This window comes from Gossypium hirsutum, chromosome A03, assembly GCF_007990345.1.
Source record: "Gossypium hirsutum isolate 1008001.06 chromosome A03, Gossypium_hirsutum_v2.1, whole genome shotgun sequence".
Lineage (NCBI taxonomy): Eukaryota > Viridiplantae > Streptophyta > Magnoliopsida > Malvales > Malvaceae > Gossypium > Gossypium hirsutum.
The window spans coordinates 106579570-106601930 of record NC_053426.1 but is presented as its reverse complement, the minus strand read 5'-3'; the positions used below and the strand labels follow the sequence as shown (position 1 = coordinate 106601930).

General features: G+C 34.4%; 4 protein-coding genes across 4 annotated transcripts; all 4 read left to right on the top strand.

Annotated features, from left to right (window-relative positions):
• The first annotated feature begins 10134 nt into the window (after window positions 1-10134).
• LOC107886737 (uncharacterized) lies at window positions 10135-11076 on the top strand. The gene has a single exon (XM_016810788.2). It carries the CDS (start codon window positions 10295-10297, stop codon window positions 10550-10552), a length of 258 nt encoding a protein of 85 aa, XP_016666277.1. The 5' UTR covers window positions 10135-10294; the 3' UTR covers window positions 10553-11076.
• Window positions 11077-11994: 918 nt separating this feature from the next.
• On the top strand, window positions 11995-12578 carry LOC107886738 (uncharacterized). Its single transcript, XM_016810789.2, has one exon. It carries the CDS (start codon window positions 12092-12094, stop codon window positions 12350-12352), a length of 261 nt encoding a protein of 86 aa, XP_016666278.2. The 5' UTR covers window positions 11995-12091; the 3' UTR covers window positions 12353-12578.
• Window positions 12579-13752: 1174 nt separating this feature from the next.
• On the top strand, window positions 13753-14519 carry LOC107886739 (uncharacterized). The gene has a single exon (XM_016810790.2). The coding sequence runs from the start codon at window positions 13891-13893 to the stop codon at window positions 14149-14151; it is 261 nt and encodes an 86-aa protein (XP_016666279.2). The 5' UTR covers window positions 13753-13890; the 3' UTR covers window positions 14152-14519.
• Window positions 14520-15464: 945 nt separating this feature from the next.
• LOC107886740 (uncharacterized) lies at window positions 15465-16116 on the top strand. Its single transcript, XM_016810792.2, has one exon. It carries the CDS (start codon window positions 15652-15654, stop codon window positions 15910-15912), a length of 261 nt encoding a protein of 86 aa, XP_016666281.1. The 5' UTR covers window positions 15465-15651; the 3' UTR covers window positions 15913-16116.
• Window positions 16117-22361: the final 6245 nt, after the last annotated feature.

The following is a 22361-nucleotide window of genomic DNA, read 5'->3' as shown; positions in this document are numbered from 1 at the left end:
AATATATGAAATTCGTACACGAAATATTATTTATGGTAAAATTTAAAAAAGAAAAAAGAAAAAGTGAGAGTATATAATGAAATTAAGATAGTTTACTTAAAAACCACACTTAACTCACAGTGTGTCATTAATGATAGACTCAGGGACATTAAATTTATTATATTATGTTTGTTCTTTTTTACTTGTTACCCGTAGAAGCGGTTTCAATACAAACTCTATTAAAAACGAATTTCTCTTCAACCTTTGACGAGTTTCGACCAAAAGAAAATAAAATTTGACGGCTAGGGTTTCTTCCAATATCATCAACTCTTTAAGGTGTATTTTTTACAAATATATATATATATTCATAATTTTTAAATGTTTGAAAATATATTTTGAGCCATCGGATATAATGCTTTTAGGTTAATTATAGCTTCATGAAGCTGTAGAAATACTTTAGGTAGTTGAAGAACAACATAAATAATTAACGAAATTTTAACTTTATGTATTCAAATTTTAGTTATTCTTCGAAAAAAAAATTCATTTGGTTGAAATTTTTTTTTGAAGTAAAGTGATATTGTATCAATATGGAACAAACAGAGAACGATGCTGTGAAGAGGAGCCATATGATATCGTGACGATGAATATAAGGGAGAAGCAAAAACGATGCCACGACATGGCGACGTGTCATGAAATTTTTTCGGTTTTCTTCTCCTAGTTAAACTCCAAGTATTTGTTTCAGTCATTAATGTTGATTATTTTAATATTTTTGACCTATGAATTTAGTCTATAAATAGACACTTTTCTATCTTAGAAAGATTGAACTCATTTTACATTTAGGTATTAGTTTTTACAAGCTTTCAGAGAATTTTGTATTTATGTTATGAGGATTCTTATTTAGTGTTTCGGGATTTAGTTTTATCTCCATATTTGTACTATTCTTTTTTGCCATTATAGTGAAATTATCTTTACCCATAATTTTTTATCATTTTTAAAAAAAGATTTTCATTTAAAATATTTGTGTTTGATATTTTTATCTCATTTATTATTTCATTTGTTGGTTGATTTATCGAGTTTACAAACACTTTTCCTTGCTCCGAAATCTTTGACTAAAATTTCATTCCAGATATATGCATCTAAAATCCATGTGAATACTTTGGGTGTGTATTTTACACACTATAATGGAAGCTTCATTGCAATTCTATTGATTAATTATTTAATTTAGTTGTTGAGTTAATTATTTATTTAAAAATAATATATAATATTACATAATTCAATTAAATATAAATTATTTCACTTTTTTAGAAAATTTTCAGTTTATGTAGGGCAAATCTAGGGGGCTGGCAGGGCCCTGGCCTCGGCCTCCCTTAAAATGTAAAATTGTTATTTAGACTCTTGAGATTTTTTAAAAATTTTAAATTAGTAAAGGTAAAATTGCACTTTGACCCCCTTAAAATTATAAAAATTTAATTTAATCCTTTTAAAATTATAAAGATATAAACCATAAAAAATTAAAATTTCGTCCGACCCCTACAAAATTATTCTGACTTCACCCCTAAATTTATATAGTCACGTTTTTTAAGAAGAAACATTTTTGTCAAAAAGGTAATTGAGTGAAACTATAATCTTATAGTGCCTGTTTTTAGTCAAATTATTCTAATGACTACCCAACCATAACTTACCAGAGAAGCAATACATCAATATTCTTGACGTTTGCAATTGATTAATAAAAACGATATTTTTTATATTAATCAAAATTAAGGGTGTGTTTGAATAATATATAATGATTAGATGAAAATGTAATTATTAAGTAATTTTTACAAGTTTTGTAAATGTGTTTGGTTTATAGAGTTCGTAATTTCTTATATCATGTTTGATAGTATAAATTATAATTGCACTACATAAGTTTTGAATTCTAAAAAATTAATTAATATAAAAATATTGTTAATACTTGAGAAAAAGAAAATCCTTTATACAAATGATATAACTCAAAAAATTAAATCATAGTATATAATATGTTAGTCTAAGAAAGTATTTGATAATATGATTATGAATAAAACTAATAAGAAAATAAACATTTTATGTAAGTATTCTATATTTGTTAGGTTATTCTCTCTCTAACATTAAGCATATATTTTTTGTCATAATCAATTAATTTTTGATCAAGTACAAATAACTAATAACAAACACTATATAATTTAGTTAATTATTTAGTTGGTCAAAATGTACCAGAAATCATTTTTCATTCTTATTGCTATGATTTCATTTTTCGTTAAAATTAAATAAACTTTTAAATATATTTTAAAAATAAGATATATATATATATGTAATTTTTGAATTTATTCACATTAATGTGTTAACCAAGCATAAAAGAAAAGCATAAGCAAAAAATGAAGCAGGAAATTACAACCAATTATTGAAAATTCAAATGGAAGTGATTCCAATTTCATATTTTTGTTTGTCCAACAACTAGAACCTATTTATGGAATATTAAAGACTAACACAAAACATCCAATTTTAACATTAGATGTTCTTCAACAATAATACAGGTGACAGCTTCCCTAATTGAAATCACCACTCTATTTTGGGCACGTAGCATGCAGCTCAAGGTTTTGTCCACTCACAACAACATACATAAAGTCAACAATCCTCTAATTTCTTGTCCTTTTTTTCTTATTTGAGTGTAGTAATGTTTTTAGTGGTGGTGCTTCATTTTGACATTTTTTACTCTGAAAAAAGGGGGAAGGCATAAGTTGGCTTTTGTGCAGAAGCTAAGGTTTATGGGCAATACTGAATTCAAAGTCATTGAGAGTGAGGTGCATAATTTCATCCACCCCTATCTAACATCAAACCAATTGGTCAAATGCCTTTATATATACCTATTTATCTGCATAATCAGACCCCGTTGCTTTTGAATTTATACATCTTTGTTTTGGGTATCCCCTCGAAAATATGAACATAAAATTATGTATTTTCCACTCTATTAAACTTAAATTGGACTATAGGAGTGACGATGAATGCTGTAATCATGGTAGAAGTAGTTTGAACGGGAAACTTATCATAACGTTTGGCAATTGGTACGGGTGATTTCCAATATAAATAATTTTATTTTAAACTATTTTTCAATAGCTTTTTGCTAGATCGTAAAACAAGATGTTGAATCGTAAGTAATCTCCAGTCTCCCCGTTGCTGGTCTAGCAACATCTCACTTTCCAGATAACCATTTAGCATGATGAGGTGATGACGCATGCACGCTCTCATTATATGATTTTGTTAACCCACATTTCGGACTGCTCATAGATTTTGATCCTGATTTCCCATATATATTTTATACATGTGGCTGCGGTGTAGCTCGCCCCATGATTAGTTTGGTCACAATCGATTTCCTTTTAAAGTATTGTTTAATAAATTAATTGAGTGGATGATGCTTACATACTCGACACATGCAAAGCTAATTACTTGTCGCAAATCTAAGGTTTGCTTCTGCCTCCAATCCACATCCACGTCTCTAAAGTTGACCAATCATCTATTTTAACAATGTGAAGTGTATTTCGTAGTTATACAAGCAAGTTTTTTTTGTTAATTTCTTGTTGGATGGTGTCCAAGAACTACAACCAACTTTGAATACTATTATACCTTTTGGAAGCATTTTTAAGAGTTCACATCTGTTGAATGTACTTTTTAGGGTTTGAAATAAATTTACTACGGTTAATGGCACATGAGTGTACGAAACCCATAGACCATTATTGAACGCACACTTTTTTCTTATGGCACTTCTTAGGCATACAAAAATTTCAAAATGAATTAGTGAATTGGGTTATTAAGGTAATGTATAAATGTATATCAAATATAACTTTTTAATAATATTTTTACTTTAATAAATAAAACAAGTATTGATGTGATAAACTATCCCTTGGATGGGTACATCATGTGGGTTGTTTGGATTTTCGGGGACGTGGATAAGGGTCATGATGCAGGTGTAGGGAAATGGTGCAACAATTACACGTAGATGATTATGTAGGTATATATAATAAATATTATTTTTGTATGGCTTAAGATATGGCCAACTAAAACCTTTTCTTATTTAAAATATAAGAACGAAGATTCTAGATGTAGTTTGGGAGGCGGTAGCTAGATCACTCAAAACATGAGTGGGCTAGCTAGTTCTCCAATTCCCCTAGTAATTTTTTCAAAAATTTTTTTTTAGAATCCAAGTATCTTTTATATTAATTTTATTATATATGTGGGGTGTATTTTGTATTTTCGGAGAAACAGATGATGGCATCGTGACAAAGAGGATTATGATGTTTCAACGACGTGACTCGGGATGTCACAACGAGGCAAAAATGATGTGACGACATGTTCTCCTATTTGGTTGCCGTGTTTTAGACTTCAAGCAAAACTTCTTCTCCCAAGTAGACTCTGATTATTTTAGGGATATTTTAGTATAATTGGAACTCTAATCTTAGCCTGTTTAAAGGGACCTTATATCCCTCTTTTGTGATCCTAATCAATAAGGGCTTTTTCTTTGAGGGCGACAAGATATAGTCGTATATAAGTTTTGGTAAGAGTTTCATTATAGTTATGGAGAGAATTTTGTTCTCGAGTTAGGACTTTGTTTTCGGGATTTTGGGATTGTACTTTTAAGTTTATTTTCTCAATATTGTATTCTCGTTTGTTTACTCATTAGCGAAAAGTCGAAATTTCTTTTGCCCATGTTTTTTATTCTCTTCAAAAGGTTTTCCACGTAAAATATTTGTGTTCATTCTTTTTTACTTTTTTTTTCATTGATTTTATGGGTCAATCCTCAACAACATGAAGATTAATTTTTCAAAGTTTGTGACTACTCTTAAAAATATTATTTCCAAAATTTAAATTTAACTTCTCTCGATGAGAATGTAATGTGTCTTACTATTATTGTTCCAAATGGTTTTAATACATCCTCTCTAAGCATAAAATGCTTCATTGGTACAAAACATATATTTCTAGGCAAGGACCGTTATACGAAATTCGTCATCTTCATGTATTGGTCTGCTAGGCATTTATGAAACAAGTCGACGACAATACCACATACTACCACGAAAATATTGATGCACGTAGCTGCTCTGATTCACCTTTCTTCATGACTCATGCATTATCTCGTTTTTCAGTATCGATATGGTCTCAGTCAGACCATGACAAATGTGGCTCGAATCTTGTTTGCACGAATGTAGTGGACAGATTCCTTATCCTCCTCACAATTTAAAGCCCAACGCACCATTTGTTTAAAGAAAATGAATATAAGCCCAACTTCGCCATTCATTCAACAAATATCAGTATGACATCTTTTATCTACAATACACACAGTATTTAGACTTGAATTACTCAATATCAATGTTATTTGAATTAAGATTAGATCAGTTGATTAGACTACTGGTTAGATTAAAAATCGGTTAATGTATAGGTTTATAAAATTCTTTTCAATTGATTAGATTGAGAACTAATATGAACCAGATAAAAAAAGGTTGAACTGACAATTAAATCGATTTTTTTAAATTTTTAATATTTTTTAAGTGGATTGTTGGCTTTACCCGTTCCACGACCACTCTAATTTAGAAAACATTACCAATAACCTAAATTGCTTTATAAAATTGACTCTAGTTTTAGATCATAAAAACCAATAGTGCTTACTAAATCATGGCATACTCATGATCCCGATTAAAAATTAGTATAAAATATACTTAATTGAAGTTCAAAGGAGAAGCAAATTAATGCTTTAGTTTAAACCGTAAAATTGAAAGTTTAAACCCTATAGGCTCAAATTCAAACCTTATAATATGTGGGGTTTTTTTTATTTAATATAAATATATATATATATATATAAAAGAAATGTTACCGTAATATAATAACTTGAGTGATATAAATTGAAGAAAAAAAAGTGTTGAAAAATTAAATATTGAAATTAAGTACTAAATTTAAGTTATAAAATTATTTGATATATTACTTAAAACTAATTACTGAATATAATTAGTTTGTTTAATAAATATATATTTTAAATAAAAAAATATATTCTATATTTTATCCTTGATTTTTAAACATTTCACCTAATTATAAACAAAAATCAAATTCTAATGGTAAAATTTTTATAGAATAATATAATATTAAAATAAATAAAATTAATTAATTAATTAAAAATTTTCAATTAAATGATAAGCGGCTCTTATTTTTGAATGGCCAATCAAACAAGACCTTATTTTATTTCACAACTAAGTTGGGACTTGTTTAATGGGTGACATCAACCCAATCAAAAACTTAAATAATAATATAAGTAAATTACAAATTACTTATTCAACATAATAAACTTGACAATCCTAACGCCCTTCCGGTAAAAATAATGTATTTTACATGTTCATTTTATCATTTATAAAAATAAATTATTTTAAGATTCGTAATTATCTTTTTTAAGGGATACCCTTTAAAAGTGTAATCCAATACCCAATAATTGTTGGTAGCAGAAGTTTATTTCACATAAATTAAATATGGACTGTTTTGGTCATTCCTGTTGGTTGACTCTGATCCAACTTAAGCCCATCTAATTTGAAATGAGGTATCGGACTTTATTTTAGGTCTTGTTTGAGAGGGCTTTTGTTTATCCCTTTAGCTCATGTCATGTACCTCAGGCTCATCTATCAATCATAGAACTTGGGGTTTCAGTGGCAGCAAAATTAAGATTGCTTCCATGATCTGCAGTCGCTCAAATAACCTATGCTATCTGCGCCATAAATGGTTCTTCTAAGAATTCATATAAGACACAAATTACACCAGAAAGAAAAGGAAAAATGTAAAAATTCTAAATATGTAATGTAAAGATGCTTTGAGAACTTTATACAAGAATTCATATAACAGAAAGGCTTATTGTAATTGGACTAATGGGATACATGAGATCACAAATCCATGACTACCCTGATCCTCTGCTTTTTTGCCTACATAACCTTTGTAAATATCACTAGTACATTTCTTTTTTGGTCTCTGATAATAAACTTCAATCATACAGAGACTACGCGGAATAAATTATATTCATCTAAACAACTACATATAGAGAGAGTTTTAACAGCCTTTTAGATCATAACGCACGATGAATTCGGCATCAAGGAAGAAGATAAAGAAAAGAAATAGCTGAAACAGCCTCACATATACACACACAGAGGAGAGATCAATTTACACAAGGTCCAAAGCAGATGAGATGCATGAGGTTCTCAGCTTTTTCAGCTTCCCTTAGCTTCTGCTTATCACCTAACCCAACCTGTTTGACGATGGTTTCCCTGTTGCCGGTGCCTGAGACCCATCCCACCTGAGACGACTTTCCAGCTGGTTCCGATCTTGGCCTGTCCTTCTCATAGTGACACTTCGCTCCTTCCATCATCCCTAAATGGCTCTAACACATTACACACACTTATATCCAGCACAAGTACCTATTATCTAAAGCTCGTTCTCAACGTTTCCTGAGGGCCGTTTACTTATATATGCAACCTTGTATTTGAAATGGGCTTCGTCTAGGAAGAGTTAATAGAGTTGCTAATACCCCATATCAATTATATCCACTTAATTTATTCATTCGTATCTATATGTGGATAGTAGAGAATTTTGTTTCGAATAACTTGTTAACAATGGTTATAATAATATATATTTATTTTAAAATATTTTAGGTATTTGACATGATTTCAAATAACCATATGATATGGAGTAATCATTTTACTATAATCTGATTATATCTATAGATAGATGGTGGCTTGAACCAAGTCCGATAATCTTTCCTTACGACTAGTTGCATTTGGAGATACAAAGGGCTATACCTTATGCACCAGCCACTGGATTTGTTCTTAGCCAGGCTGCATTCCAGGGGCTGCTTCCTACTGTTAACAGGCTTGGATCCGGATTTGGATGGACAATTTACTAAATTTGTTTCGGACATCTTTTTATGAATGTTAGAAGGTTAAAATTTCCAATACCAAAAAGCCAAGTACAGCCGTCTTTTTGTTTGTCTTTTTCCTTCTGTAGGAATGATGCTACATTGGGATCCACCCGCAACTTTATTTCTTTTCGATGAGGAGGTAGATAAAAGGTCCTCAACGTCAAAAACCAAAGGCCAACGAGGTTTTGTGACTCGGATTGCGTGTATTAGCTTCTACTTCCAGCGGCAATAATGGACTGATCACTAAGGACAAATTGCTTTTGCTGATTAAACAATAAAACTAACGGCTATTGCCATCTAAGAGCTCAGCCACCTTCTCTATATATACCTCTCTCCCGGCATTGTCGCAGCTCTGTAAACTGAGCATCGAGTGTAAGCAACTCAAATGAGTTGGGGTGCAGGATTGCAGCAAGTGTTGGAGCTATTGAGGCTTTGAAAGACCAAGGGTTTTGGAGGTGGAATCATGGAATAAGGGCACTTAATCAACGTGCCAAGAATAACGTCAGATCATATTCTCAGGCCAACAAGCTTTCTTCTTCTTCAATTGTTCAAAGCAAAACTAGAGACGAAAAAGTAAAAGCAGGCTGGGGAATCTTTGAGAAAAGTTATGTACTTGGGCTGTTTGGGTCCTTATTGACACTGATGGTCGGTTTATTTTGGACACATATATGTACATATAGAGAGAGTTTGTAGCATGCATGTTAGGTTCTAGTCCTTCCAAATGACGAAGGAATGTATATATGTAATTGGAATCAATGTTGAAAGGCTAAGAAAGCCTTTTCTTTTTATCAGTAAGGAAAAGGAGGAGAGGATTTTGTCAATTTGTTTTCCCATATATAAAACCCAATGTTTAGCAGAGGTTCTAATATGCATGTCAATTCGGTTTCAATTTTTTTTTATTAATTATATCAATATATGATCAAATTTAATAATTTAATTTTTAATTGAATGACTCAGAGTTAAAATTGACCTTTTATAATCCTATGAAAATTTATGTAAAATTTAAAATAAATTGAACCGTAATTATGTTAATTTGAAAAAAAATAATTTAAATATATCGTAAAAATAAAAAAAATGTAAAAGAAATTATTAACCTATACAAATTTGTATAAAATTAACCATAAAACGAAATTGCAGGCTTTCTTCTTCCTAATTACTGTTTAGTTAATGTAAACTATTCACGTTGCCTTTTGCTGTAGGAAATGCCTCGTTTTATTGAAAATTTATGTTATTGGAATTCTGAACGAGTATTACCATGTCGAAAGGATCTTTCTCATGCCGATACACTTTTTTCTTTAAATTTAAATTTATATTTTAATTTCTAATTTCTAATTTCTAATTTTTTATATTTTTATAGTGTTATTAATTAGTTTAATATTTGTATGATGTTATTAATTAGTTTAAATAGTTAACATAATAAATTTTTTAATTAAAATATTACGTAATTATATATAATTTGAAATTATATTTATAAATCTAAAAAATAAAGGAATTAAACTTTTAAAAATAAAAATAAGAAGGCTAAATTTCAAGTGTACAAAATATAGAGGCTTAAAGTTATGATTGTTTGAAACAATAGAGAGTATCAATCTAAAGAGAGACATTAGACCAGTTGACCTACAAATATTTATTCAATCAAAGCAAACTAAACAAACTAATAACTTAATCAATTCAACAATTAATTTAATTTAAAAATATTATTTAAAATATACATTAATTTTTAAAATTTACTCTATAATTTTATATAAACAAATAATCAAACACCATACTAATTAGATTGAAATATATGTTTTGACAGAGTTAAAATTTGGCATGAATCATAAGTGTGTGAACCGATCCCGCTTCAACGTGGAATAGACATTAGGGAAACACGTATCAGTGGTAGCTTACAAGGTAGAGAGACTGTCAATATATTTAATTACCAACTCAGCACGTGGCATTAGGCAAAGGGTGTTTTCCAATTCCCAATTGTCAGTGATAAAAACAATTGGTTTGGAGTGTTCTACTCCCATGCTCCGGCCAGGCTATTAATAAAAGAAAACCAGGTGCCCACTGTCCATTCATTGAATAGTAGCCCTCATCTGTTGGTTGTCATCTAGTGATTTTAGATGAGCATTCAAGTCATATTATTCCAAGTGCGTCCAATCCACCCCCTAGTCTACGGAAAACCACGAGCAAATAGCCTCTAGTTTTTCTTCCTAAACATTTGGCTTTCTGATCCATCCCTATTTCCTATCCTATAAATATAAGCAGCCCCTTCACTTCAGCATCAACAACAAATCCACAAAATCACAGTGTGTCTCTCTTACATACATTCTTCTTCAATTTCAACGCTCAATATTCAAGATTCGAGTATTTGCAAAGATGAGTTCAAGTAGCAGAGCATGGATTGTCGCAGCTAGTATTGGAGCTGTGGAAGCACTGAAGGACCAAGGTATCTGCAGATGGAACTATACTGCGAGGGCAGTTGTGCAGCATGCCAAGAACTATGTGAGGTCAGCTTCACAGGCCAAGAACCTCTCCTCTCAATCGTCAGCTGCAATTTCCAAAGGACTGAGGCAGTCTAAACAATCAGAGTCTTTGAGGACTGTAATGTACTTGAGTTTCTGGGGTCCCAACTGAGCCTCTCATTAGAAGCTAGTATGAACATCCTTTGGGTGAATCATTGATTCGTCAGTTCAAGCTTTGGACATTAAAAAGAAGGTTTGAGGACGGAGCGATCAAATATAGTGGGGCATGGCTGGGCAGCAAGTGTTGGAGCCGCTGAGGCTTTGAAAGATCAAGCAATAAAGGTCGCTTAACCAACATGTCAACAGCAATCTCAGATCATATTCTCAAGCCAAGAAGCTTTCTTCTTCTGCAACTGTTCGAAGCAGACTATGAAAAAACTAAGCAGGCTAAGAAACTTTGAGGAAAGTAATATTCTTGAGCTGTTGGGGGCCTTGCTGACACTGATGGTCGTTCTATTATATATATATATATGCATAGATGAAGTTGTAGTGTGTTAGATTTTAGTCCTTGAAAATGGAGTGGGGATATGAAAATTGTAGTATTGAATAGCTGTGAAAGCTACTTTTAATCAGAAGAAAAGGAGCAATTTTGTCAACTTGTGTTCTTAATTTATATATAATCATGCACTTAATTTTTATGTTTTCTATTTTATTTTGTTAAACTAAATAAAAGCTAGAATCTGATTTTCTGTATACATATATGCAGCAAAAATTAATAGGATATAGCACTACAATTATTTCACATTTCTAAAAAGTTGGAAATCTTTGGAAGAGACATGAATCAGTACTTGCCTTTTGCTCTGCATAAAATCCAACAATCAGATAGATGCAACTTACCTTAGTTTTCTAGTAGATGATGTCAATTTCTAGTTTCATAACTTAGTGCGTTTTATTCCAACCTTTGCTCTTTCTATAAAAATATGAAACTTTTTTTAATAATAAAACATCAATTTTATTACCATGAACTACATTAAACCTAACCGTTGGTCTTTTATTTACATGAGACGTCTGTTCTTCTTCACTTATAATCATTTTTCTTTACGAAATGAAGTAAATATTAAAAAAGTTAAATTATTTGCATGAATGATTAGTCGGTCAGGCGATCCTGCTGCAAGGTAGATTAGATGATCGGGAAGCACATACCAATACTAGCTTATAAGCAAGGAGTGACTATAAACAAAGAAATTGTACATATATTTGATTACGAACTCAATAAGTGGCAAAAAGTTTGCTCTTATCATATTCCAAAATATGCCTCTTGTTTTTCAATTCCCAATTGCGTGGTTTGGACTGTTGTACTCCAATAGTCAGCCGGCTATTAGTTTATTAAGAACAAACCATGTGCCCACCGTGCATTCATTGAATATTGTCCTATATCTATTTGTTGTCGTCAAGTGATTTCAGATGGGCATTGAAGTCATATGGTTCCAAGTGCATCCGACCCCACTCGCCCAGGAAAAGGAAAACCACGAGCATGTAGCCTGTTGTTTCTTTCTCCTAATATTTGGCTTTCTGGACCACCCCTTTTTTGCTATCCTATAAATATAAGCAACCCCCTTTCACTTAAGCATCAATCAACAAAACCACAGTGTATCTGTCTTTATACAAGCTTTCTTCAATTTCAACATTCAAGAATCAAGTGTTTGCAAAGATGAGTTCTACAAGCAGAGCATGGATTGTTGCAGCTAGTATTGGAGCTGTAGAGGCTCTGAAAGATCAAGGTATTTGCAGATGGAACTACACAGTAAGGTCAGTTGCGCAGCATGCCAAGAACCATGTGAGGTCAGCTTCACAGGCCAAGAACCTCTCCTCTCAATCCTCAGCTGCAATTTCAAAGGGACTGAACAAGTCTAAACAATCAGAAGAGTCTTTGAGGACTGTCATGTACTTGAGCTGTTGGGGTCCCAACTGAGCCATAAATCTGTCAAAATCGATTACAATTACAAGGAACATTCTTAATTTGGGTGAATCATTGACTCCCGAGTGCAAGCTTTGGTCATTCGAAACAAGGTTTGAGGACTGGGGGCATGGCTGGGGTCTTTGCTTGCATAATGTATATAACTTACAAATGGATGTACGAAATGAGTTCTCTGTCTTCATATAACTAATAAAAAGAATTTTGAGAATTGTTTGTTTTTCATTCTTTGTGCTATTTTCTCCTGAAATCAATGTCCCTGTTTCAGTTCTGTTGTTTTTTCTTCAAATTTTCAACTCTATTTTTTTGATGCTTTCCTGAGATATCAGAATTTAACCGACTTTACTTTTCACAGAGTAAATCAACTCTTTGTTGTTAGATTCAAAGATAATAGACTGCCATTGCCATCTTTTTTCAAGAACCGAGCCAAGCCCTAAAGCCAAGGCCTCAGCCACTCGTACAGATGTAGTCCGAACAACTGCGTTGGTTCCGTCAATAATTTTTCCATTATAATCTCGTGCAATTGCTGCAATACCAGTCATTGGAGAACCCGAATCCATCGACGCATCACAGTTAATTTTAACAGTTCCAAATGTTGGTTTTCTCCATCTTTGATTTTCACTCACGTTATGAACCGGTTTCATTTGATCGCTTCCTTCAGAAACGCAAGGGTTGTCGAGCAAAGCTCTGTTCCAAGTCGCAATCGAATCGCACGCACGGATTGGTCAAACATCAACTCATTCCGTGCCTTCCAAAAGGACCAACAAGTATTAGCAATCAAACCAACTTCAGACCACAACCCATTTTTCCCGAGCCAATTCAAAATCTCCAACCACCAATGCGTGAATCCTCTAAACCCTCTTTTCTTGGACAGTAACTGAACGTTAAAACTTTCCAAACACCTTCTGCATGGGCAAACATAACATATTCAAATGTGTCAACCTCTAATTCGTATCTGGTACAGACCACTGAGTCGGTTCGATACTCTAAATGCTCTTACACAAACTTCCCTAGATTATAGGATTTGCACCTTCTTCCCTAGGAGGACTTTGATTTTTTTTTTTCAAAAAATGAAAAAAAAAATTGCAGTCTGTTTTCCAATTCCCAATCCCAGGGGAGAAAACAGGTGGTTTAGACTTTTTGTAGTCACATCTTTCAGGTCCAAGTTGAAATTTATTAAAAAACAAGTGCTCACGGCTCATTTTTAATAATGTCACGATTGAATGCTGTCCTAAATTTATATATTGCCCTCATTTATTTCCTGTCATCAAGTGATTTTAGATGGGTATTTAAGTCATACTATACCAAATGCGTCGGACCTACCTTGCCAAAGAACACTAAAAACCACTGTCGAAAACCACCGGCAAATTGCCTGTAGTTTCCTTCTAATTTTTGGCTTTGTAATTCATCATTATTCCCCCATCTTATAAATATAAGCAGCCCCCTTCACTTACCTACCAACAAAATCACACTGTATTTCTCTCATACAAGCTTCTATTTCTATTTCAAGAATCAAGATTACAGTATTTGCAAGGATGAGTTCAAGTAGCAGAGCATGGATTGTTGCAGCTAGTATTGGAGCTGTGGAGGCACTGAAAGACCAAGGTATCTGCAGATGGAACTACACGGTAAGGTCAGTTGTGCAGCATGCCAAGAACCATGTGAGGTTAGCTTCACAGGCCAAGAACCTCTCTTCTCAATCCTCAGCTGCAATTTCAAAGGGACTGAACAATTCTAAACAATCAGAAGAGTCTTTGAGGACAGTCATGTACTTGAGTTGTTGGGGTCCCAACTGAGCCTTAAATCTGTCAAAATCGCTTACAATTTAGAAGAAACATCCTTTATTTGGGTGAATCATTGACTCGTGAGTGCAAGCTTTGGTCATTCAGAAGAAGGTTTAACGACGACTGAGCAATCAAACACATTGAGGCTTTTGCAGGCAGAATCATGTAATAAGGTCCAACATGTCAACAACAAGCTCAGATCATATTCTCAGGCCAACATATTTCCTCCTCCTGCAATTGTTCCAAACATACATGTATATGTATAAAGTTGTAGTATGTTAGATGACAGTCCTTAAGAATGGCGAGGGAATATAAAAATTGTAGATATATCATTTGGAATCTATATTGAATGGCTATGAAAGCCTTCCTATTTTCTCTGACAACAGGATAATTTTTTTTTTCCTTCTTTTTGAATAAAATATAACATAAATACATATTTTCTAAATGAAATTGTAATGGAAAACTAAATAAATAAAGACATGACGATATTTATCTCTAATATGAAAATTAAGATAATAATATAAATAAAATTTATTTATTCATGAATGCATTAAAATATATATTAAAAAATTGTATACATTTATTATAATTAAAATAGATTAAAAAAGTGTGGGAAAAAATACATCAAATTAATGACAATCTCTTTTTTCTTTGAAGAAAAAAAAAATCTTCCCTGGAGGATCTTTAAAATTGGAATTAAACCGTAGACAGGACATGTTTTGAGTCTCAACCATGAAGTAAGTGGCTGGGTTTCTTCAATTCTTTTGTTCTAATTATTTTTGTTAATGCTTTTCCCGAAATAATTATTTAGTTAATACCAGCACTTCAGTTTATTCTTTTTTCCAGGAAAGGTCTACTTTGATGGAAAATTTATGGTTCAAAATTCGAATATATGTTCGATACTATAGAACTTTAATAAAATAAGTTAATTTGCATGAATTACTAGTGTGTCAGCCAATCCCGCTGCAACGTGGATTAGAGAATTGGGTAGCACATAACCTAAGAGACGGTAAATATTCAATGACGAACTCAGTAGGTGGCACTGAGTTTGGTCATGTGCTAAAATTTGCCTCTTGTTTTCCTCCAAATTCCGAGGTAGAAAACAGGTGGTTTGGACTTTTGTACTCCCATACTCCTTATTGGCTATTTAATTATTTAGAATAAATGGTGTGCCCCTGGACCATCTTTAATCATCTCAGGATTGAATTATTATCCTAAATCCCATTCATTGCCCTCACCAAAATCATAACGATAACTACAAGTAGGTCCAACCCACCTGCCCAAAACAAACAAAACCATCGTCTCCAAAAACCATGAGCTAGAGCAGATAGCCTGTCGTTCCTTTCCCCCAGTTTATGGCTTTTTGATCCATCCCTATCCCTATCCTATAAATATAAGCAGCCCCCTTCTCGCTTAAGCATCAATCAACAAAATCACAGTCTATCCATCTTAATAAGCTTTCTTCAATTTCAGCATTCAAGATTCAATAATCTAAGAGAAGTATTTGCAAAGATGAGTTCAACAAGCAGAGCATGGATTGTTGCAGCTAGTATTGGAGCTGTGGAGGCTCTGAAAGACCAAGGTATCTGCAGATGGAACTACACTGTAAGGTCAGCTGTCCAGCATGCCAAGAACCACATGAGATCAGCTTCACAGGCCAAGAACCTCTCATCTCAATCCTCAGCCGCAATTTGCAAAGGACTGAGGCAGTCTAAACAATCAGAAGAGGCTTTGAGGACTGTCATGTACTTGAGTTGTTGGGGTCCCAACTGAGCCTTCTATCGATTACAATTTAGAAGAAACATCCTTAATTTTGGTCATTTAAAACAAGGTTCGAGGACCGAGTGTACAAACAAAACACACTGGGGCATGTGTGGGTTCTTGCTTGTATAATGTATATAATTTACACAAGGATGGAGGAGAAAAATTCTGTATCATCATAAAACTAATGAAAAGAATTTTGAGAGTTCTTGCTTTGCATTTTTTGTGCTACTTCGTCCTGGATCGACGTTTTGCATCTCCCTTTTCTTTTACAGAATTGAACCAACTTTTCAAATGACAACACATCTAAATTTATCCAAGAATCGAAGTTTATTTCACAAAATCATATTGGTTTAGTTGGGAATAGTGATGCTTACAAGGGATGAATTCTGATTATTTGACAGTGGTGTATCGGGTCTTCTGCTTTTCCTAAAATTTTTCCATCAATATGAAAACGCAAATCTATTATTAATTATTCATCCACGACAATAAAATATTGATGTAGTGGAAAAAGAAATCTTGGGAGACCTCCAACTTTATGTCCGGATTCAGATACTGTGAAACCCCAAGAAAAAAATTTTGATTTTATCCTGTAAATGAAATGTAAATGCAAATCCAACTCAAATTACAGTCTCAAAAAGCAACCAATCAACCATCAAATCCAACATTTTTATTCTTGAATCTGTGGTTTTTGCAAAGAGAGTAATGGTCATGCATCTATACTCGTCGTTTAGATAGGCAGGATAGTGTGCTTCAAAACAATTAGGGGCGCGGCTATCGCTGGACTCCCTTCGAGTTACTATTTGTAATACAGATTTTAAGCTTATCTTAATTTCGGTGAAATCTTTGTTTCCATAAAGGGGAAAAAACACAACACTTTCTTTGGAACATAATGCCGGGTTCCTATTGCAGTTAGCGTATGAAGCTTGGCGTTTTAACTGCAACATTCAAGTATCAACAAATTGACATAAAAACACATCAAAATTACTTCCTTCTTTGCTGGAAAAGGTCGAGATTTCCAGTTTACCAACAAATTATCCACAAACCGAATGAAAGCTTCCTTTTGGCTATGCCTCATTTGCATTTACTCTCAGATTTTAGTAGGTTGTGATCTGTAAAGTTTGGTCTGTTCCCTATACCTCTCTGGACTAAAAGTCTAAAACCATAGAAAATGGTCACAATGGAGATAAAATTGAAGCAGAGACGTAATTAAGGAGAAAGTAGCACAAAGAATGAGAAGTAAGCAATTCTCGAAATCCATTTCGTTATATTGGAACCCACCCATTGTTTGAAAAGTCAAAAAGGGTGGGCACCGAGAGTAGAAAGTAAAATTGGTTGGCAAGTTGGGTTAAAAGTTGGCATGGGATAATTGCAATTTTGGTCCCTAATTGTATAGGGACATTGCAAGTTGATCCTTGAACCTCAACTATAAATAGGCCTAACCATTTCTTACTTTCTTCATCCCACACTTGCCATTCTCTACTTAAGGCAATTGTTCTCTCTCCCTATTTGTAAACTTTCACTTGTATTTTTGGAGTGAAATATATTTGGTAGTGCCCGAGGACGTAGGCAAAATTTGCTGAACCTCGTTAAAATTCTAGTGTTCTTTATTTTTGTTCTGCATATTTTGCAAGTGTCATTGTAGTGATTTATTGTGCTATTAAATTACGATAGAGGGATATTCTGGCTAGGAAAGATCTGGTATGTAAGCGATCCTCGTGATCCACCTCTCTTTCCTGGGAATTGAACTTAGTGTGATTTTTCAGTACAATAATTTTACTCTTTCACACACTTTCGCGCAACAATTGGTACCACAGCCAGGTTCGTACTTGGGGAATACGACCGTTTACGGTACTATTCACGTATACGGCACTATTCACGTATATAGTACTGTTCACGTATACAGTAGTTGGGATTGAGGAGAAAAATGGCAGCAGCATCGTCATCAGCAAGGACTACTGTGACAAATACAAAATTTGAAGTAGAGAAATTTGACGGTACCAATAATTTTGGTATGTGGCAGTGTGAGATCCTGGATGTCTTATGTCAGCAAGAGCTGGATATAGCCCTTGAAGAAAAACCTGACAAGATGGATGACAAGGAGTGGGCCAAGATCAATAGACAGGCGTGTGGTACAATCCGCCTATGTTTGGCCAAAGAGCAGAAGTACTCCGTCATGAGGGAGACATCAGCGAAGAAGCTGTGGGATACATTGGAAGAAAAGTTTCTAACGAAAAGTCTTGAAAATAGGCTTTATATGAAAAAGAAACTTTTTCGGTTCACGTATGCACCCGGTATGTCGATGAATGACCATGTGAACTCATTCAATAAAATTTTAGCATACTTGCTAAATTTGGATGAGAAATTTGAAGATGAAGACAAGGCATTATTGTTGTTGAATTCCCTTCCTGATGAATATGATCATCTTACCACCACATTGCTTCATGGGAAAGATTCAATCACATTTGATGCAGTCTGTAGTGCGTTGTATAGATCTGAGACTCGAAAGAAAGATAAAAGAGATCACAGAGATACAACTGCAGAAGTCTTAACAGTAAGAGGTCGTTCACACAGCAGCAAACCTGGTAGAAGGGGTAAGTCCAAAGGGAGACCCGCCAAAGATGAATGTGCCTTTTGTCGTGAGAAAGGGCATTGGAAAAAGAATTGTCCTAAGTTACAAAAGGGCAAGTCTATTTCTAATGCATGTGTAGAGGAGCATGATGAGGAGTCAGACTTTAGCTTGGTTGGCATGGCAATGGCATGTCAAACGGATGAGTGGATATTGGATTCGGGATGTACTTACCATATGTGTCCTAATAAGGACTGGTTTTCTAGTCTTGAAGAACTAGAAGGTGGAGTTGTTTTTATGGGCAATGATAGTGCCTGTAAGACAATGGGTGTAGGTACAATCAAATTAAAGAACCATGACGGCTCAATCCAAGTTCTGACAGATGTTCGCTATGTACCCAGCTTGAAGAAAAATCTCATCTCATTAGGGGCCCTAGAATCTAAATGGCTCACAATCACTTTGAAAGATGGATTACTAAAGGTAGTAGCTGGGGTATTGACGGTGATGAAAGGCACTAGAAGAAATAACTTGTACTATTTAAATGGAAGTACAGTTATTGGATCAACATCAACAGCTTCTACGAAAGATACAGATTCAGAGGCTACCAGGTTATGGCATAGGCGATTGGGACATGCTGGTGAAAAAGCTTTGCAGACTTTGGCGAAGCAAGGCTTGTTGAAAGGTGCAAATTCTTGCAAATTGGAATTCTGTGAACATTGTGTTCTGGGCAAGCAGACGAGGGTAAAATTTGGTTCAGCAATTCACAATACGAAAGGAATTCTGGACTATGTTCACAGTGATGTGTGGGGACCTACCAAAGTGGCTTCTTTGGGAGGTATGCACTATTTTGTCACTTTTCTTGATGATTATTCAAGAAAGTATGGGTGTATCTAATGAAAAGAAAAAATGAAGTTTTGGATGCATTTCTGAAGTGGAAGAAGATGGTGGAGACTCAGACAGGTCGAAAGGTCAAACGACTTCGATCAGATAATGGTACTGAGTACAAAAATGATCCATTTCTACAAGTATGTCAAGATGAGGGCATTGTGCGACACTTCACTGTTCGAGATACACCACAGCAGAATGGGGTGGCAGAACGCATGAATCGGACTATACTGGAGAAAGTTCGATGTATGTTGTCCAATGCTGGATTGGGCAAGGAATTTTGGGCTGAGGCAGTTACATATGCGTGCCATCTAATTAACCGATTGCCATCAGCTGCAATAAATGGAAAAACTCCTATGGAGATGTGGACTGGTAAACCTGCTACTGATTATGATTCTTTACATGTTTTTGGTTCCACTGCATATTATCATGTAAAAGAATCTAAGTTAGACCCAAGAGCAAAGAAAGCATTATTCATGGGTATAACTGGTGGTGTAAAAGGATACCGTCTCTGGTGTCCTGATACAAGGAAGATTGTTTTCAGTAGAGATGTAACTTTTGATGAATCAACCATGATGAAGAACGAGGATTCACAAAAGGATGACAAAACCAGTAGTACTTTGCAGCAGGTGGAGTTTGAAAAGGTTAATGATGATCCAGCTAATATTGAAAGAACAAATAATGAAGAAGTTTCGACCCAAGAACTTCTACAGCAACAAGATTCAATTGCATATAGGAGGCCAAGAAGAGAGATTCGTAAGCCTGCTCGCTTTGATGATATGGTGGCCTATGCACTTCCAATTGCAGATGATGATGTTCCTTCCACTTACACAGAAGCAATAAGTAACTCTGATGGTGTAAAGTGGAAGCAAGCTATGAATGAAGAAATGCAGTCTCTTCATAAAAATAGGACTTGGGAGTTGGTGAGACTGCCCAAGGGAAAGAAGGCAATTGGATGCAAATGGGTATATGCAAAGAAGGAAGGATTTCCTGGTAAAAATGAAATTCGATACAAGGCTAGATTGGTAGCAAAGGGTTACGCTCAGAAAGAAGGAATAGACTACAATGAAGTGTTTTCTCCAGTTGTGAAGCATTCGTCTATTCGAATTTTGCTAGCCTTGGTTGCGCAATACGATCTTGAACTAGTTCAGCTTGATGTGAAGACAGCATTTTTACACGGTGATTTGGAAGAGGAAATCTATATGACTCAGCCTGATGGATTCAATGTTGCTGATAAAGAAAATTGGGTTTGCAAACTGACAAAGTCGCTTTATGGATTGAAACAATCTCCGAGGCAGTGGTACAAGCGATTTGATCAGTTCATGAAAGGGCAAAGGTACACAAGAAGTAAATTTGATCATTGCGTATATTTTCAGAAGCTACGAGAAGGAACTTTCATATACTTGCTCTTATATGTTGATGATATGCTGATAGCATCTAAGAGCAAAGTTGAGATTGAGAGATTGAAGACTCAACTCAATCTCGAGTTTGAGATGAAAGATCTAGGTGAAGCTAAGAAGATTCTTGGCATGGAAATATGTAGAGATAGAGCTCATGGCAGAGTTAGCTTGTCTCAGAAGCAGTATTTGAAGAAAGTACTACAGCAGTTTGGCATGAACGAGCAGACCAAACCTGTAAGTACCCCGTTGGCTTCTCATTTCAAGCTTTCTGCACAACTATCTCCTTCGACGAATACGGAACGAGAATACATGTTGCAAGTTCCGTATTCTAATGCAGTGGGTAGCTTGATGTATGCAATGGTGTGTACAAGACCCGACATTTCACAGGCAGTTAGTATAGTGAGCAGGTATATGCATAATCCTGGAAAAGGACATTGGCAAGCTGTGAAATGGATTCTACGGTATATTCAGAAAACCGTGGATGTTGGATTACTGTTCAAGCAGGATAATACACTTGGTAAAGGTGTTATTGGGTACGTTGATTCTGACTATGCCGGTGATTTGGACAAGCGAAGATCAACCACCGGTTATGTGTTTACACTTGCTGGAGGACCAATAAGTTGGAAGTCTACACTACAGTCTACAGTTGCATTGTCAACCACAGAAGCCGAGTACATGGCTGTAACAGAGGCTGTAAAGGAGGCTATTTGGTTACAAGGTATAGCTAAAACCTTGGGGTTGGTTCAGGAGCATATTAACGTGTATTGTGATAGTCAAAGTGCTATTCATTTAGCAAAGAATCAAGTCTATCATGCACGTACAAAACATATCGACGTACGATTCCATTTTGTGCGGGAAATTATTGAAGAGGGGAAAATTTATCTTCAGAAGATCAAGACTGCAAATAATCTCGCAGATATGATGACCAAGGTGGTAACAGCAACCAAGTTCGAACATTGTTTGAACTTGATTAATATCCTGCAAGTTTAACAGTTGAAGAAGGCACTATCAAGTATTGTTATCAAAGGCAGAAAGAATTGTGTGAAGATAAGATTATCCTAATCAAATCTTCAAGGTGGAGATTATTGGAACCCACCCATTGTTTGAAAAGTCAAAAAGGGTGGGCACCGAAAGTAGAAAGTAAAATTGGTTGGCAAGTTGGGTTAAAAGTTGGCATGGGATAATTGCAATTTTAGTCCCTAATTGTATAGGGACATTGCAAGTTGATCCTTGAACCTCAACTATAAATAGGCCTAACCATTTCTTACTTTCTTCATCCCACACTTGACATTCTCTACTTAAGGCAATTGTTCTCTCTCCCTATTTGTAAACTTTCACTTGTATTTTTGGAGTGAAATATATTTGGTAGTGCCCGAGGACGTAGGCAAAATTTGCTGAACCTCGTTAAAATTCTAGTGTTCTTTATTTTTGTTCTGCATATTTTGTAAGTGTCATTGTAGTGATTTATTGTGCTATTAAATTACGATAGATGGATATTCTGGCTAGGAAAGATCTGGTATGTAAGCGATCCTCGTGATCCACCTCTCTTTCCTGGGAATTGAACTTAGTGTAATTTTTCAGTACAATAATTTTACTCTTTCACACAC

Coding starts and splice junctions, on each gene's coding strand:
- LOC107886738 (XM_016810789.2), top strand. CDS start 12,092: ATGAGTTCTACAAGCAGAGCATGGATTGTTGCAGCTAGTATTGGAGCT.
- LOC107886739 (XM_016810790.2), top strand. CDS start 13,891: ATGAGTTCAAGTAGCAGAGCATGGATTGTTGCAGCTAGTATTGGAGCT.
- LOC107886737 (XM_016810788.2), top strand. CDS start 10,295: ATGAGTTCAAGTAGCAGAGCATGGATTGTCGCAGCTAGTATTGGAGCT.
- LOC107886740 (XM_016810792.2), top strand. CDS start 15,652: ATGAGTTCAACAAGCAGAGCATGGATTGTTGCAGCTAGTATTGGAGCT.